The following is a 19,774-nucleotide window of genomic DNA, read 5'->3' as shown; positions in this document are numbered from 1 at the left end:
TATCCATCTGATGTAAAATAACTTTTAAAAATGTGAGTGAGCCTGTAGGCCTCACTCTAGTGACCCAGAGTAAGAAAGGTCCTGCTCACTTCCACCGATCACTACATGGTATGCTGCCACCACTGCGCTTGTGCTGCTTAACTCCTTGCCTGCTACCACTATGATGGTAGTGGTTTGGGTACCCCTCCCGGTCCAACAAGACCACAATCTGTGAGACAGGCCTAGGTCATAGTGCACAAAAGTGATCAGAGTTTATGATAAAAAGTAAATAAATAAACAATTTTAAATTAATTTAAAAAAAATTAAAAAAACAATCAGCATTAGGGATAGCGAAATGATGCAAGGTCAGTACACAATGAAATAGCATTATAAGCTTCAGCTCTGGGAACCACTTGTTTTTGGCCAGCCAGCAAAATCTGTAAATTCCTGAAACCAAAAAGGACAGTTGAAACTATTTATTGCTTTGGTAAGTTGGCCATTGGAGCAAAGTATAGATGAAAACACTGCCTCTCATTGCTATTTCTTTCTGCTTATTTTCATCTTTTTTTATTCAGTTCACTATGGGAAAACCTAAGCCGATCTACAAGAATGACCCTTTGCTAAAATCAGAATTTTGTCTACCTTTCAGAAAAGAAATAGCTTTCCAGGTTCACCGTTTTTGGGATTCACACTGGGGACCACCACAAACAGCAAGAAGGCAGAGTCCACCAAAACATGAAAAAAGTTTTTTTTCCCAAATCTATTTGTTTCTGAAACCTTGGAAGATGGTGATCTTAGCACAGCAAACCTTTTGTTGATGCCATTTTCTTAGACAAAAACGGTGCTATATTATAGCTATTTTCTTGGTTCCTTTCGAGGAAATCCACAATCTCTGGGTGCCTTTAAAATTCCCAACATGTGGAAATAATAAATTAAGCAAACTTGATCGGGCTACCTTTTGTGGGGGAAACAAGTTATGAAGGCTTACGCATGAAGTGTCCCAGGCATCAATGGAGTGGAGAGAATGATGGAGGTACAAGCCTCAACACTTATGGGGTTAAAATAAATGAGTATTACCTTTTAACTTAAGAGTTCATCACAAAGACAGACATTTCCTATAGACAGGCCTTCATTTTGTGGAAGATGTTTCCTGGATACAAAATGTGTTAATTTCTATGTGGTCAATACAATTCAGAAATACATTTATTACTTGTTTTATAGTTGTCTTGGATTTAGAATGCATCATAAACATTGCAAAATGGCCTGTGCTAAGCATTGCTAAACTTGACTTAAAATCCACTGTGATTTAAACTGATTTACCTGGAGTCGAATTCTTTTTATGGGCATATATTAGTGCCAATAGAGAACAAAGGGAAACATCTGGTTTGTCTTTAAGTGGTTCAAGTTCCCTAATTGCCTCTGGAATTTGATCTAAGGAAAGGAAACAAACGTAGAAATGTGTTACTATTCATCTATAGAGTTTCATGCGCATGTCTAAATTGTAAAAACATTTCAAAAGCAAACTTTACCTTCCATCAATATTCCAAAGGCCCGGAAAAATGTAAACACTGGGTCGTTCCCATATCTTTTCAAACCTTCATTTGCGGTAATTTGAATATGATGATAATACCTTTCCTGGCAATAATAATTGATTAAAGCCTGAAAGAAACATGTCAACAAAGTAAATAAACAAAAGTTTGTTTGATAAAAGATAAACATAACATAGGAACTATCAACGATTCAAAATGGTGTACAAAATTTACCTGGTGATACAATAAACATATTAGTAAAAAACGACAATAGATAAAACTTGGGGCCAGTATTTTCTCAGAATATTAAGAGCAACAAAGATATTGCCCCAATACTTTTTGAAGCATGGGTTTTCCTTAGATTCAATCCTTTAGGTGGTAAAGGATTTTGCGACAGAGTTCGTCTCATCTGTCGTGGCAGAGTATGACCCCAGGAGAGTAAACCTACTGTTCAGCCATACAGGATACCCAGTGTTTCCAAGCTCATCCTATGGTATTTCAAGGTAATCTGCATCAATGCGAAGTTCCTCTAGCCCTTGCCTTTGCGACTGCAATGGGACTCACTAGCCTGGCATCACACCTGAAAAGTTTATTCAGACAGATTCACTTTTGAGCTTGTTAGTGATTTTAGTTGATGCCCTTAGGATAAAGAATTTTTATTTATCTAGTTTTGTATAGCTTGTACTTGACACAAAGGTATTCGAGTGCTTTACAGAGTTGGCACAGCAGCAATTACATGAGTTACATATGGATTCAATATAAATACATGGTAAAAGTATGTAGAAGACGTATATGATAGACATTAGGATATATGGACAATATAGTCTTGAGGTAGTTCCAGTATATATAGCATTACACAGTTGGCACAGCAGCAATTACATAAGTTAGCTGTGGAGTAAATGAGAACAAAGTGTATAAAACGGAGGATAGCTGGACGATCTTCTAGTTATGAGGTAGCTACCTTTGGGTGTTGCGAAGGTGGGGAGAGTATAGGCACAGTTCCTCCCCCACCCCTCCCCCCGAGGTAGTAATGCTCATATTTTTAGATATTGTTTGGGTGGGAGCAACAGACAAGTCCGATGATTTAACGGAGGAGGATTTAGATATCGGTTGAGGAGCAGTTGAATTTTCTTACTGACGTGGGGGAATGATTGTTTGTCACACAAATCCTGTGGCAGCGAGTTCCAGATTCTAGGAGCATTCTCGGAGAAGAAGCGGGAGCGAGATTTTTCCTTCCTAAATTGGAGGGGAATGAAGAGCTTCGAAAAGGTCTCTTTTGACCAGCCGTTTCAAGTTTATTTGCTAGGTGGACTGATTTTTCCATGCAGAGAGCTTTGTGAGCTACGCAAACAGTCTTGAGTATAGATCTTGCCTCTATTGGCAGCCAGTTGAGTTTCTTGAGCGCGAGGGTGATGTGGTCGAAGCCACTCTCCCCGGACAGTAGTCTAGCCGCAGCGTGGAGTGTACCTTTCAAAGGGGCTAGTTGTATATTTGGGGCGCCCGTGATTGTTGCTTTACCGTAGTCCAGCTTGGAGAGGACCAAGGATACAGTTTTTAGGTCTCCAATGGGGATGAAGGACTTGACTTTTTTGTAAGGTGTTTCAACAAACAGAAGGCACCTTTAGCATATGCATTAATATGCTCCATCATGTTCAGGTGACTGTTGAGTCTGATCCCTAAAGATTTGACAGTGTTGGAGGTGGATAGTTTGCAGTTTAATGCAATGAGGTTGTTAAGCCAAATATCTACGGGAAAGGAGTTTTCTTTCAGTTGGAAGAAGAGGAGTTCGGTTTTGTTGGGGTTGAGCTTAAGGTGGTTGCTGGTCCACCAGGACTGAAACGTGGAGAGAGTGTTATTTAGTGTCTGTAACTGATGAGATTTTCATGTAGAGTTGGGTGTCATCTGCATAGAGATGATAGGCAATTCTGGTTTGTTTCATGATCATTGCAAAGGGTTCCATATAGAGGTTGAATAGGGCAGAAGGCAGGATTGACCTTTGAGGGACTCCTTGTGAGACTGGTGCTGCTTTTGAGGTAGAGTTTGTTAGCGCCTAAACTATTGGCCACATGGTATTTAGGACTAAACACCCCGACTTACACATTTTGACCTTTGGAAATCCAGATGGCGCTTGACCGGTAATATGGGCCTTTGCCCCCGTAGCACAAATGGAGCTGGAACAAAACAAGTCATGCATATATAAACAACTGCCAGGTCCCTAATATTCAGTCAATGATGAGAAGTTGAATACGTTTTCAAAACCTTTATTTATCTTAAAGGATTACTATGGTTTTGGCATCTTTATTCGGATTAGTCCAGTTTACAGAAATATTCAGTAAAAGGTTGACGAGTAACAGCACAAATCAATACATAGTGCTCCATAAAAGAAATTGTCAGTATCTAGCTAAATAGCCTAATCTACCCTACGCAGCGAAACCCATGAAGAGTACCTTTCAGAAAAGAGCAAGATTTCTGGAAACTCCGTCGAGTTACCTAAAGCTCCAGTAGCAACGGTCAAAAAAGCAGTGATATAGGAATGATCATTGAAGTAGCATTGATCAGAATAAAGGAAGAAGAATAAAGTCACCTTTAGCAATAGCTGTCGGTAACAAAGGGCAAGAATGGAAAGAGCGACTCTCCTGTAGCAGAGCCAGAAAGGGTCTCCTCCAACTTAGTCTCAGAGGTCAGAAAGCAGGATCTCCACTTTAACTCACTAGGAACACTCATTTATATAAAATCACACAGCTTGGTAGGTGTCCGATATCGCTCATCCACGGTGTCGTCAACATCCGTTGCTTCGTCTCCCGATTCCCACCATAAACATTCACGCAGGTATATAGTAAAATACTGTTGCCATATACTAGAAACATGGAGGAAAGTTCTCATGAGTACTTTCTTACCCAAGCTAAAAGCTGCGTTCAGTGTCTATTGTGAATAGTGAGATGCTCTTTAAACAATATATCAATGATGTTCTAGTAGAGCATGCATAAAGTATATCTAAAGTATTGTTCATTATAACAGTCTATTCATTATGAATTCACAGCAAAGTTAATTGTTATACAGATGATCAAATATGGTATGATGAATCTAAGGAAACATTTAAAAAAAGAAATATTCTTTATTGATTTTCAGCAAGTTATACAAGTGTTTTACTTTGCAATGATGATATGCATAGCATTTCAATAACAATTACTAGAACAGCTCTGGTGGGGTACCAGGCAGTATCATATACAATATCAGTATTAATATTTTAAATATTTTATGCCATGGACTCTAAAAATAAAATTACAATACACAACAAGTAAACTACTAACTGTTCAGAGTTATTCAATCTCGTCTGTCTTGCATTTGTGCTTGGATCTGGCCGTTGGTGATCAGGGGTAAGTAACAGTATGTGTCCATGAGTGGTATGAGGAGGGGGGAAATGCGTACGGGGGATACCTCACAACCCACGTAATTGTGTATATAATTTGGTCTAGGCCGTTACTGGGCGTAGATATAAGGACCTTGGGGACGCACTGTATATGTATCCATGAGGCAATATGGCATGCTGGGAGTGCAGGGTGAGGGCATGCTCTACGATGGACTTAGGTTTGTCGTAGACAGTTTAGTTTCTATGAACATCAAGTACTCTCGCCATTGTATAGGGTTAATTCGTGAAGGTGTACATGCTGTATTGATTGCTTGCGTTGCATGTTCTGCCATTAGTGCTCTGCGGAGGCGCACAAGCCATGACCGTGTGTTGGGGCCAGTTTGCGATCCCTAGGAAATAGCTCTTTTGCGTTTTGCCAGAGCCAAATCTAAAAATGTTTTGAGGTTCTTACGTAAGGCATTGCGCTTCATAAATGCGGGCCCTGAGCTGTTATTAGGATGTCTGCTGCCTCTGTTAATGTCGCTGCCACCTCGTTCCAATATGCCCGTATGTGAGGGAAAGGCCATACCATATGAGGAAACATTGCCTCTGAGGCTATGCACCTAGGGCACCCAACAACATAAGTAGGGTACATGTGTGCCAATCTACGTGTTGTTAAATTTGTGTGAATAATTAAATTGTGCATACTTCAGCTTGGCGTTCGTGGATATGATTTTAGGGTAACTAATGCATTGTGCCCATTGTTTATTGGTAATATTGATCGACGATGCAGAGTTCCAGTAAGTAAGCATTAGAGCCAATAGAGGCTTAAAGTCGGGTTTAAGAGAGTTATAAATTGCTGTTGCTGCATGTTTGCCCTGCCCATGTGTCAACAGAGTTTGCAATGGCTGAAATGTGGCAAGTTCAGCTTGGGTATTGCCCCATGTCTGGAGTAACTGTTGGGATAGCAACACGTGGAATAGGAACGTCCCTTGTGGAACCCCGAAGTAATCCACTAAACTTGCAAAGTCTTGTAGTTGCGAGACTACAAACAAGTCGCCCCAGATGTCCAACCCCACTGCTCTCCAGGACTCAAGCTCCGGACGCATATGACAGGTATATGAGCCCAGTAGGACGTCAAGTGGCAGATTGAGAGCATATGGTGTAGGATGACTTCTGGTTAATACATATTTTGACCAGCTGCATCTTGCTGCCAACATTAGTATATTTTACCTTGTTTTTTCTGCGCCCAAGTGGCCAGCTCGGTGAGATTACTACTCGTGAGCCACCTCATTGGCCACTGGAATTGTGCTGCAGAGTAATAATGTTCATAGTTTGGTGCCCTCAAGCCGCCGTCAGAAAGTGGCAGATACAATTTACGGAGTGCCAACCTAGACCTTGAACCCCGCCCAAATCAGGGAGACAAGGAGCGATTCCAGGTCTTTAAATAAACTTTGCAGCAGTCTATGAAGAAGAGTGGAGAAAAAGTACAAGAGCCGGGGGAGTAGAAGCATTTTAGAGATGGCAACCAGTCCTATAGGGGACAAGGGTAAACTCAGCCAAAATGGAAGGGCTGCGTGTGCCCTAGTGATTACTCTGCCTAGGTTACCGTCTATTATAGCTGTACAAGAGTGGTAGACTTGAACTCCCAAATATTTGAAAGTGTCAAACGGCCATTCCAATGGAGCGCGATGCATGGCTTGTCTCTGGTCCATTGAAAGCGGTTTCATTGGAAACACTGCTGACTTGGGCCGGTTAACCCATAGGCCCGAGACCCGGGCATGGTCGTCCAGGTCAATTAATTCTTGCAGGGTGGTCATCTGGCCACGTAGTCAAATTAACGTATTGTCTGCATACAGAGACACAATGTGCCACTGCTTGTCCACATATAAACCCCAACCAAGAGCGCGTTGGCGCAACTTACATGCCAAGGGCTCAATGGCCAATGCAAATAAAGTGGGCAAGAGAGGGCAGTCCTGCCTTGTGCTGCGCTCTATCACAAACGACGGGGAGATGATGCGACCAGTCTTTTACCGTAGCCTGTGGTTTTGTATATAATATACATACCCATCTCAGAAAGTTAGGGCCCATGCTGAAACCAGACAACACAGCTAGTAAATATTTCCAACTCAAGGTATTGAATGCCTTGTCAATGTCTAAAAATGCTATCCAAGGTGTACCAAGTTCTGTACGGGCCCAGTAGGAGTTTCAAAAGGCGGCGCAAGTTCAGCCCGGTGTTTCTTCCCGGGATAAAACCGTTCTGGTCTTCATGTATCAGTATGGGCATTGCTTCTATTAGCCTATTTGCTAATAATTGACCTAATATCAAAACCAGTGCCCCCTCTCGCAGGGAGGGCGGGAGTTCTCACCTTTCAAATGCTTCTTCGTACATAGTGGTTAGGAGAGGAGTAAGTTGTTCGGAGTAAGCTGAATAAAATTCCGACAGCCAATCATCCGCCCTCGGGGTTTTACCTGTTGCCAATTGTTTGATCGCTTCAGAGATGTGATCTGCAGTGATGGAGTCTTCAAGCAAGTCGTACTGAGGTTGTGTTACTTGCGGGAGTTGGACCTGTGATAAGGACTGCTGAATAAGACGGAGATAGCCAGTGTCACGGGCTTTGTAAAGGGGTATAATAATCATGGAAGGAGTCATTATTCGCTTCCTGGATATTCACTAAGCGGCCCTATATCGCCGTGATAGGGGGTTGTGAAGTGTCAGATTTTAATAGCCTTGCTAGCATTCTGCCAGCTTTTTCCCCCTTCGGTGTGCCGTCGGGCAAGGTATTGTTTGTAGTCCAGCGCACAAAGATTGTCTAATGTCTCTTTGCATGCCAGGAGAGGCTCCGGAAAAAAGGGGCATATTTGGAGGTCTGTGGGGAAGAGCAGCTCGCATCTTTGTATTTCCAACTCATGTTTCTGGAGATCTGTCGTGAGCGACATATGTGAGCCATAAGCTGTCTAAATGCCATGTCCACAAAGAAAAGACTTAAATGTGCCCCATTCCACGCCCACATTTGAGGCAGTGGCAGTATTAATTTGGAAATATGAGGTAACAAATTGTAATAGGGAGGCGTGGAACGCCGCATCATTGAGTGCTACAAGAGGAAGAAGCCAAGTCAGTATCCTGGCCCTCTGAGTTCCCCACGAAAGATGCAGCTGCAGTGGACTATGATCTGAGATTGCGTGCGCCAAGTATTCCGCATGCAAAACTCTGGGCAAGGCATTGGCTGAGCAATATATTGCATCTATCCTTGTGTGGAGGTCATGGATTGTGGACTAGTGTGAAGAAGTCCACGCGGGATGCTTCCTACGCCAAACTTCATGTAGTTGCATATGAACAGTCCAATCCTTCATATGTTGTGTTAGTTTAATGGATTGTGCCCCCGGAAGCGGAGGGCGCAAGCGGTCAAGGGTAATGTCATGCACGCAATTGTAATCTCCGCCCCAGAATGTTGGTGCTGTGGGGTCAGTTAGTAAAGACTGTGTGATTGTCTGTATAAAAGTAGCTTGTCCTGAGTTTGGGGCATATAGGGAAACCAGTGTTAGTGGGAAGCCGTCTAGGAGATCTTCTAGAATTATGCAACGTCCTTGAGTGTCAGTCTGGGTGTGAAGTATCTTCAAAGGGGTGCCAGGTGCCACCCTTATGAGGGTGCCCCGGGCATATCCCAAGTATGTGGTACCTATGACTGTGCCCCTCCAACGTTTACCGAGGGACGTGAGGGTTTGTGTAGTAAGATGTGTTTCTTGTATTAATGCAAATGAGATCTTGTGGCTGCGTAAATATTGGTAGACATTGTGGCATTTAGCACAAACTGCCAATCCTCGTACATTCCACGTCAATAAGATAGTCATTGCGTACTATCTAATGATCAATAAATAAGAGCGGGGGTGCAGATGTGTGTCCAGTACATCGCCATCGCCCGCTAATTTCCCCATCCAATCCCCACCCCCGACCACTGTAGCAACCAAAATGACAGCCATCCTGCACATTATGCATGACATAGGGAGACAGGCATTGGCATAGCCAATAGGTCTCGCCTTTGGGACCTTATAAGTGTTTAGCCATGCAACAGTTGCATAACTAAATACTTATAAGGTCCCAAAAGCGAGACCTATTGGCTATGCAAAGCGGCCGTGCAGCCGCGAAAGTGAAAGTGATCGCAATCGCGATCAAACATCAAAGCGGCCGCGAAAGTGAAAGTAATCACGGTAAAGCGCGGCGCGCGCGCCTGAGCACATGCACTGTAGCTCTAGGCTGGCCTGGTAGCACTTTTTGGAGCCCTCTCAATAAGTCTCGCCAGACCAGCGCATGCGCTGGGTCAGGCGAGACCTAAAAAACAGATCAAAGCGAATAATAAAAATACCCAACACCCCACCCCAGGCAATTAGCCATCTGCACTAAAATGGCATTAATCCAAATAAGAAACAACAGCAAAAGGAATAAGAAAATTAATGTTCAATGATATCTTAAGCCAGGAATAGAGTGTAAAGAAGCAGAGAGAAAAAGAAAATAAGAAAATATAGAGATGCTATATCAGCCACTTATCGCTCTTTGGGGGAGCAGCAGTTCTGTACATAGTTTGCGAGTCGGCCGCCATGTACAGTTCAAGCCTGTAGTGTTCTTTAGTTTCAATATGCGGTAGAGAGAAAGAGAGGTGCGTCGGCCCCTATGTTGATGAGGGACACAGAGTGTTCCGCTGCTGCCTTTCAAGTTTCCATCCAAGGAATCATCCGAGTTCCTTTGCAGTATGTGGGGTGACCACCGGTCCTCCCCCCAGCAATGCTGCATGTTGTGAGTCAGTTAGAGGCAATGCTTGATCCAATGCCGTATCCGTGTCTGATTCGGATCTTGGAGGAGACATGGGGCCGCCAATGTGTTCCACCATCTTTCTGGCTTGTTCTCGTTCTTTAGCTAGCTGGGCCTTCGTTGGAAGCTATGAGCTGTTCTTGCCATGACCCCTATGTGTACCTACCAGTTTCCTTGCCCGACGAGGGACAACTGAGGTGGTAGGCGGGCATGTGTGAGTCCATGCGAATCTATCCAGGACCAGACCTCTTCAGGAGTAGAGCAGAAGATGCTGCTGTCCTTGTATCAAATACGTAGCTTGGCAAGATATTGCAGCGAATATTGTATTTCATTGTCCCGAAGGCATTTCTTAACTTCCACATAGGAGGATCTACGGCGCTGCACTGACCGAATGTAATCTGGATAAATGTGTACCGTGGCATTCTCAATTTGCCATGGGCCGCGGGCTCTGGTTACCTGGAGGTGTGGTCTCTATCGCGGTAACTAAAACAGTCTTGCTACCACTGGCCTGGGAGGATTGCCCAGGTGTGGGGGACCTCCCGGCACCCTATGCTCCCTTTCGACTGAAAAGTATTTTGAGTACTTGCCCTTAAGGAGGAGGTACGTGGAGAACCAAGACTCCAAGTATAGCTCCATGTTGTGGCCTTCTGCCCGTTCCGGTAGACCCACTATGCGGATATTATTTCTGCGGGACCTACCTTCCTGGTCCTCCACAGCGCACTTCAAGTATTCCACCTCCTGTTGGAGGGATTTGATCAGATCTGTTGCCGTGGATACTGTGAGGCGCAAGGATGCTAGTGTAGATTCGGAGTCCTCCATTCCATCTTTCAATTTTTTATGGTCTTCCCTTAGAAACCCCATTTCTAAGCAAAGCGAGTCGATCTTAGGGCCCAGTGTAGTTTTGATATCCAGTATCGCTGCCATTAATTAATCAAACCAGTGTGAATGATTGGTATGATCAACGGAGTTCGAGGCCACAGGCTGCTCGGTCTCTACCACCCCAGAAGCCGGAGTCATTATTATGGGTGGCTGGGGCTGCATCTTGTCAGTTCTGGGTCTCCCCATCTCGTTGTCCGGACATGTGGCGCTGTGTAACAGAATAGCCTGTCAACGGTGACTCCTTGAGGGGAGATTGGGGTGTCGCACCAGTCATTAGTAGACTGCGATCTATTAGGGTGGGTATCGTGACATGGCCAGATTGAGTGCAAGGTGTAGGTGCGTACAGTCGGATAGATTGCCAGGCACATTTGTCCAATGGTCCGCCACTAGTGATGCTACAACGGTCCTTCGCTGTAGCATTAATGTAGCTATAATGCTGGGTCATCCACTAATAACACTGCACTGGAGTTGTGGGTGTAGGCCAATGTGGTGGGTATCCGAGAGGTAAAGTAATTGAGGTATGAGCCGCACACAGGGTCCGGTAAACAAGGGGGATCACAGCAGACTATAGGCAGTTCAAACAGGCTCAGCACCACTGCTCAACTCTCGTGTCCGTCCCAGCATTCACAAGGCCAAGAGAGTCTGTCACCCCTCCAGCCCTTTGTCCAGGGCCTGCAAGGAGGTAGAGTATTAATTGCCAGGGCTTTACAAGCTTTGCGGCCAGCTTTGAGGTCAGACCGGAAGGATAACTTGCCGCCTGCTCCCAGCGCCTCACGGGTAGATACAACAGAGGTGTTCCAGTCTTGTAGGCCCAGCAGAAACAGGCAGGCTATGCGGTTCCAGAATATGGATTTGCCCAGGAGTATGCGCATGTCAGTCGCAACAAGCACTCACCTTCATGGAACACGCGTTGAGGCCACCAGTCCTGAGCTCACTGGCCCGGAGCACGTAAACGCAGACACCACGTCCTGTCAGACTCCTAGTGGGGAGCGCCGCACCGCTGCATGAACACCATCCCCCGGCGCCCCACAGGCAACGATAGAGGCAGGCCTCGGGAACCCCCATCCAGGCTGGGTCGGGCGAGTAGTGTGATCCCCTCTCCATAGGCTTGTCACCAACAGTGTATTCGCCTGACATCGAGCTCACCCCCGTGGAGGACAATGCACTCAGTGTTTGCCAATTTCAAATGCGTCTGGCCGGGCCATCATCACTTGAGTCCCGTGGTTTCACGCCGATTTGATGCCAATCACTGGTGACGGCCCCCGTTGCAGCCAGATTTTGGCGTCGAGGGTCGGCGCGACATCCAGAAGTGCACCACGGTGTACAGTGCTACTTATTGGAGGCAGATGCAGGAGCTATTTAGGATTTTGTGGCGGGCCTGATGCAGGGCTTAGCGCCGCACGTCTGAACTCGCCACCATCTTCGAAGCCAAGGAAACTTAAGCTTTAAGTCAGCACAGTATTTAGCAAGATGATAGGCCAAATGTCCTAAATAAACGTCTGTATAGCTATGAGCCAGAGTTAAAAGAAAAAGGCATGAACTCAATTGAAGTGGCACATTTACGAATGATAGCTAGAACAAAAAACAATTCTTGTTATTTTCATATACATTTAAGCAAGCACATTTGTCCTGTGTTATTTTTCTATGTGAAAACATTCTTTTATCAAAGCTGAAATGTATTCTAACGAGATTCTTTTATACTTTCAAATAAGCACATTTTTCCTACATGTTATCTGTCTATGTTAAACTTTTCTTCAACGGTCCAAATGCATTGTAATGTGCAATTCATATATGGTCTGCAAGTCTAAATTTATTTTTAATAATTAATTCCTTACCAGTGGTATAGTTTGATTAGCTAGGAGCATTGGTTCAGGAAAGAAGCAAACCACTGAAGGATCGTTCCCTTGATGCCTGAACACTGTGAGAAGGCATTTAGGAGGATGTCATGGTTAACAGTATCAAAGGCAGCCGAGAGGTCCAGAAGGACTAGGAGGCAGGCCAGACCATCATCCAGAGTTCTGTGTAGGTCGTCTGTACGGCAGCCTTTCCTGAACCCAGATTAGGTGGTGTTGTGTGGGTTGTATTTTTTAATGTGGTTGTCGAGTTGTGCGAGCCCACATTTTTCAATGGTTTTGAAAAGGAGAGGGAAGTTAGTAATAGGTCTGTAATTATTAAGGTCGCTCTGGTTGGCATCTGTTTTTTTGATTCAGGGTGTGACCTTATAGTTAGTTCAACTCTCTCAGTTTGCAGCTCTTCTCTAACCCTCTAGTCTCACCACAATGTCCAGGGAGAAGCTAGCAGATTACTTCATAAAGACAAGGTTTATAAAAAGGTACCAAAATGTTACATGCATATTCCATAAAAAGTCCTGCTTTAGCAGAGATGGACAGAGAAATTATCCAGGAGACACACAATGTAGACATGCCCTCCTCCACTACACTTTGAATTAATTTGTAATGGTATTTTACATGCTGGCCTTCAGGTCTTGTTCGAAGGTTGTGAAGGCAGGCGCAGGTCAATCGCACGTACATGGAAATGGTGGGAAATTAACATTTCTCTCCAGGATAATAAATAGGCATCATGGGGCAAGGGCAACTGGCCACATATATACAGGGGTCAATTTCAGACGTGAACAGTTAATAAAAAGAAAAACATTCTCAGGTAAATAATATAAGCCTGGCATGCGCCAAGCTACACTTACTAGACGACTGTGCTTTTAAAGTGGTAAAAGGACTGCTGTAGATAACGAAGCACATGAGGGCTAGGGCAAAATAGGATCATTATGTAAAAAATGTGCATGCAAAAAAGAAAAGGAAGGACACACGTAGTGGCCTGAGTGGATCAACTACAAGTTCCCAGTTCCCATCCTTGACATGGTGGAAGCTCTACTCACCCACCTTTGTTATCTTTCCATCAAAGTGGGAAATCTATGAGATAACATCTTCATTGACATGTATATGGAGAAGATATGAGTAATCTCAGAGGTTGTGTGCTCTGTTTTTATCTGAATGAGCCACTTAAGGGGAGTTTTTTCTTTAGACAGTAAAATTACTGCCAAATAAACTGGGCCTCAAATTGATCGAATAAATTATAGCATACTATTTTAGTTCAACTGTCGCTCACTTTTGTTCCTTTACCAAACATTTCGTATTGAAAAATCTCCAAAGTTTTCTTCTCAGTCATCTATAAGTTCAGCTAGAAGAGCTCAAGTGTCACGGTCTAAGACATGCATTTGAACATACATTTTCTGCTGCAACCTGGATTCTTTTGCAGAAGGATTGAACAGGGACTCATCCCATCAATAACTAAATAGGTGTTCAGTGTGTTGTTCAACTAATAAAGCAGTGGATCAGCTAGACAAATTAACCTTGCTCTGGCTGGACCTTACTGGCCTTGACCATTTGGTTGGTTCGCTGAAACATTTTTAAAAAGTTACCTTTTCTGGAAAGTACAAGGTGGTGGCCCTGACGGAGCTAAGGAAAAGCAACAAGGTCATTCCTGATATGGAAAGTAAAGCTAATGCCATCCTGGACACAATTAAATATTTGGATAGTAGCGGGGGTCTCTTTAACCCAGAAATCATCAGCTTAAATTGAAAGTGGTTGTCACCTGTGGGAAATGTTGACATCTAAGTAAGTTGGAAGCCGCCAACTCATCCCTAAGATCTGGCGCGACTAATCTGCCTTTGTGAGTACATAGTACTATGTAATTCATAGAACATTTCAGATTCCTGCTACAACCATTAGGAATTCACTGGACCAAGCACAACATTTCATTTCCTCACTGGTCCAATATATTAGATATTCAATTGCTGATAATATTTCATATGCAACACCTTATCTGACATCAAAACTTTGTTTTTTCCACACACGTCAGTGGCATACACATACACACACACACAAACTTATCAGTACTGGGGTCAGTCAGAAAAGACCAGAGATCTGCTTCAGTCAATGCCAAGAGTCTCTCTGCTTGTTGTGATGTCAGTCTGGAAGACAGATGCATACAATCCACTAAACCATAGCTGGCTCAGTGAGATGAACTTCACTTATAAAACAGGCAGTGATCTGAAGATCACAAGTTACAATCCCAGTAGTGTAGACGAGTTTTCTATCCTTCGCTTGTTATTAAAACGAGCGCCATTAATTTGGGTAATAACACCTATAACTTACAATGAGTGGCTTGTCAGATAAAGTAGATCTAACGCCCAAAAGTGACAAAAGTGCGTGCATATGCATACCAAAGAAGATCATAACCCTGAAAGCATCACTCTTGAGTACCAAAACTGTTCTCACAAATGTAATGCGCCTTAACCATGATATGGGAAATGGCTTATAGCACAATTTACTCAGCAAGCTAAAAAATGGAAATTGCAATTTTCCATAAATGTTTTTCTGTTCTTTGCTTAGTGTTATTGAAACAGATAATAAAACATGAATTTAAAACGTATTACAACAGGAATTAATTATTCAAAGCCATAACAAATGGACAACGAAAATATACAGTACAACGTATTAATACGGCTACATTCATTAATTCCAATTGCTGGGCAATATGCCTAGTCATAATCTTACATAATGAGTGATTTTCTGTAGCATTAGACAAACATTTCGTACTTTAGGTCTGCCGCTAGAGGCGAAGCTCCTGGCACAAGTTAATGTTTTCAGTATTTGCATGAGTGACTGCCTATTTACCAGCATGTTTTTGTTTCATGCCCTCATTAGACTACATTAAAATGTATAAAATCGAAATGCGGAAATAGAACCTCAAAAAAAGAATTTTAAGAAGACAGCTTTTCTGGGTTAACAAATATAAATCGGGTGTAAATTATGCAAACGTACCGCATATATATGTCTGTTATCATGAAATAAATCTCACAGTACACATACTTTTAGTTAGAACACTTAAAAGCCTCTCCCAGATTAATAGTGCTACTCAAATTAATTAACTCGTCAATGTCCTTGCAGGAACAGTGAGGGGCAACATTTAAATAGGACTAGATGATAAATGAAATTGGATGTTGTCTCAAACGAATGTCATGCTGCATCCATCATTTCTTCGTGCCCTATTTCACAAGCAGAATGAGCATTTTCTCCAATGTCTCTAAAAAAATATTTGGCTACAGATATGCCTGTAAGTGTCACCATTCCTTACTGCTGAAGTAAAAAAATAAATATATAATAATTAAAAAGATGATCAGTGTATAGACCCATTTTAAAGCGAACGGTCATATGAATTTTCAGTGTTACGTACTGAACTTGATTATTAAGATCGGGAGCCTGGCGTGTGATATTTGCTGTGTCAAAAGGTGAAGGAAGGAATGCTTGCGAACAGTCTCTCACCACTGATCTATCATTTTTTGACCACTGTGCCGCCCTCGACGGATGCTTATGTAAATCGTTGGACTTGTCCAACCCTAAAAGCAAGGTGTGGCTCTCTCCAGAAGTGACCACAAGCAACCCTTCACAGGTTTCAGGCTTGTTATGCCCTATCAGTGAGGTATCGCTCCCGTGGTCTGAGGTAAAATGAGAATGGCACTTTTTGCAAGCGATGTCTGAAGATGTCTGATCCAAAAACTAGCAGCTTTTAAAGGGGGATGACCAAAACAAACCAATGGCTCAAGGTCTGGCGTTAGCCAAGACCGCTTTATTTTCACTAAAACTGAATGCATAACATACTTATACTGGCATTTTCAGAGAGCCCTCTTTACCATTATTCTGCTGTGTAGAATTTTTCCGCGGTCCCCTACCGCATGTGGCACTTCAGCCATTGACTAACGTCACCTGAAGTGACAACATTCTACTTTTTAACAAGGAGCACATCTGCACAGAATGTAGTTGCCTTCAGAGACGGGGCATACTGGCAGCTCCCTCAATAAAATTATACAAAAAAACATAACGAAACAAACACTGACAGTCAAAAGCTGGCGACCACGCCAGACCAACAAGCTTTGCCAAAGCTTGTTTGTGTAGGTAAGTGCTCTGGTAGACAGCTAAAGTGGTCTCCAGCCACACCTAAAAGGGGGTTTAGAAGCATTTATTTTTTGTTAGGGATCTCTCTATATATATACATCTTATCAGCAGAATTACTGACGGATTTACTTTTTAGGTGATATCAAGAGGATGGTTATAAACCTAGAGAGCAGTCTATGGGTTATCCTAGAAAGACAAATTAAAAGAATGCAGAAGATTTAATGCCTCTGTCATCTGAGCCTCTCTGTATCAAATCAACAAGGAAAGGTGGATAAGTCTGCAGGTTACTCTTCATCACTTGGGCCATAAAATCAGCTCATCGCTAATTACTTTCTTGCTCTTAATGTTGGATACTTGGCCCGATCCTTAATTCCATACTCTTAACCCTATACTTAAATCCTAAAATGCTAACTCTTAACCTCCAAACCTAATGCCCCCCACCAAACCCTCAGCCCTGTATCCGATACCCCACACTCTTAACACTTTAATATATTTATATATTTAGGAATACTCACTTATAGAAGTGTTCTTTTTCCAAAGTGTTTATATACATAATTAAGGCGCGTTATTTCTTCTTTATTTTAAAGTAATGGTTGCACAGTTATCCCCATGTCCCTTAGAAAGCCAATTCATAGAATACAGTTTTACTAAATAGATAACGTTAACATTAACCCTTTAACAGGTTTTATGAAACAGACATATAATCCTTGATGAATACAAGAATGATATTATGCATTTGGATATGATCTTGCTATTTTCGGTCTTTCAGACAAACAAACTAATCTTCAAGTCCGCCACTAAAAATGAACCAACAGTGATCATTTGCACCTATCAAAAAAACAAGGTGTGCAAAACTGGTCATCAAAAATCTAATTTCTAAATTGTAGTTGCTGATGTGACAGTCATCACAAATAAATCATGTTTCCTAAAACATGATTCTTTTTAAGACAAAGACAGCATGTATAGCTTTACTTTCTACAGTTTCTGAAAGTCCTATTTTGTGAGGCTCACATATGCGGACATCCAATACTGCATTCTAGAGTGAACCACAATTTGAATCAATAATTTACAATGCTAGCTAGCATGTATGGGGAAATTGTAGATGTTCCACAGCTTGGTGGGCAGAAAATCTGGATTTTTTAAAAGGCCTAAAACCAGATCTTTGATTCGCGGAAGCCATAATCTGGCAATCCACAGACATCTCTCTCATAACAGGAAACCAAACCTGGGATATCACTACCACTACCTCCCAGCTCCTGCGAACCTGAACAAATAATATCAGCAACATGACAAAAGGAGGCAAAGCATACAGCGCTAATCACCTCCAATCTTGCAAGTACAATTCCACTCCAAATGCTTCTGGGTCTGGTCTACAACCAAAGAACTTATCCAATGAACAGTTCAACTTATTCACAAACGAATCTACCCAGAAATGACCCTCACTCAACTTCTAATCGCTCAAATCCCTGAAGTTCTTCCAAACCCAATCTGCAACACCATTGCTTAACCCAGGTATATGTTCCACCATAAATGTAATACCTTTGCTCAAACGAGAAGTCCAAAAAACCTTTGCTGGATTCGCTAAACCTTTCTACCGCAGTTTGTTCTCCTACCTCACCACCAACAAATTGTCCATACAAAGCATCACTGAACTCTTCACCTTGTCCTGAGTGAAACAATGCACTGCAAATAAATCAGCTGACAACTCTAAACAATTAATATGCAAGCTCCTCTTTTGATCCGTCTAACGGCCGCCTGCAGATAATCTCCCACATCTCGCTCCCCATCCTTCCAAACTTACATCTGATTCTATTACTAAATGCAGTTCCTCTCCAAAACCTGCCTTCCCATTCCATGCATCCACATTTATCAACCACAATTTCAATTCCTCCTTCGACTCCTGAGACAAATTTATCTTCTCGAAATACAACCAATTTTTCCTTAAATACCTTATCTTCCATCTCTGTAATGCCTGATAATTAAGGGGCCCTTGAAAGATTGCCTTAATAGCTGATGACAGTGCAGTAGACCCATATCTCTTGTCAACATTCTCAACAACGGCTCTTTGTTTCTCAGAAACCTCCTCAACTCCTTCCTCAATTTTTCCTTGGCAGCCATAACTCTGTACGCACAGTACCAACTACAAAACCAAAAAATTGAGTCTACTGACTGGGCATTAAACAAGTCTTTTTCTTGATGACCACAAAACCTAGAAATCATAGCAAATCCACTGCCAGATCTGTGTGTTGTAAGACAACCTACTTCTCTAGAGCCATCACCAAAATATCATCTAAATAGATGACCAACCTTACTTCCCTGGGCCGTAACCAAGAGATCACTGGCTGAAGTACCTTCGCAAAACACCACAGGGCAGAAGAGAGCCCGAAAGGAAGGCATGTGAACTTCCAAAAATTCCCTATCTATCTGAACTGAAGGCAATCCGGGTGATGTTCCTAGATAGGAACAATCACAGATGTGTCCTTTAAATCTAACGTGTCAACCAATCGCCTTTCCTCAATATATCCCTGAAGGAATGGATACTCTCCATCCTCAAATGAGGATATACCACCCATTTGTTCAACTCTTTCGTTTATTACTAGTTACATACACTTGTACTTCTTTTTTTACTAAGAAAATATTGCTTACAAATCTAAGGGATCCGTTTTTCCCCTCCACTAGTGCTCCTTTTGCAACAAATTCTTCCACTTCTTTGCTTACCAAAATCCTATCCTTTTCCATTAAATTTGTCGAGTGGCATTCTCTTCTGAACTGGTAGAACTATAAACTCCATCTTGAAATCTCCTACCATCTTTAATACTCCAGGATTATGAGTTATATTTCTCTAAATGCCATAAAAGTGGGCTAGTCTGCCAAACTTTTGAGGGATACCTAAAAGGTCTTGATCTACACTGTGGAAGATCCTCGATGACATCTATCTCTCAGTGTACATTTTCTTTGTGCTCTTTGTGAAAAAAAGACCCTGGGGCATTACCAATCCAAAAGTGCTAAATCCAAAGGGTCTAAACCCTCTTTGCATTAAGCGTCTAAATACACTTGGTCAAGGAATCAACTCCACATTCTCCCGGCCCTACCAAAAACCCGGTCTCCAAAAACCTTCTTGATATATTTTTGTGACTTTTGAATGTAACTGAAAGCACCTACAAAATTTGCCCAATCCAAAATTAAGCTGTCACCTAACAAACAGCCTGAGATGCTGCGTCTCCATCTTTAATAGCAACTTAGATAATTCTGGATCTAT

General features: G+C 42.6%; 1 protein-coding gene across 1 annotated transcript in view; it reads right to left on the bottom strand.

The window, feature by feature from the left end:
- Nucleotides 1–19,774, bottom strand: part of TTC21B (tetratricopeptide repeat domain 21B) — a 557,642-nt gene that overhangs the window by 495,274 nt on the left and 42,594 nt on the right. Inside the window, exons 2-3 of the mRNA XM_085645393.1 lie at nt 1,509–1,638; nt 1,300–1,410 (exon numbers count right to left, since the gene is read on the bottom strand). Of these exons, the coding sequence (XP_085501519.1) occupies nt 1,300–1,410; nt 1,509–1,638 (241 nt within the window). The remainder of the gene's footprint in view (nt 1–1,299; nt 1,411–1,508; nt 1,639–19,774) is intronic.

This window comes from Triturus cristatus, chromosome 3_1 (assembly GCF_964204655.1).
Source record: "Triturus cristatus chromosome 3_1, aTriCri1.1, whole genome shotgun sequence".
Lineage (NCBI taxonomy): Eukaryota > Metazoa > Chordata > Amphibia > Caudata > Salamandridae > Triturus > Triturus cristatus.
Note: the sequence above shows the minus strand (reverse complement) of the source record. Positions and strands in the feature narration are given on the sequence as shown.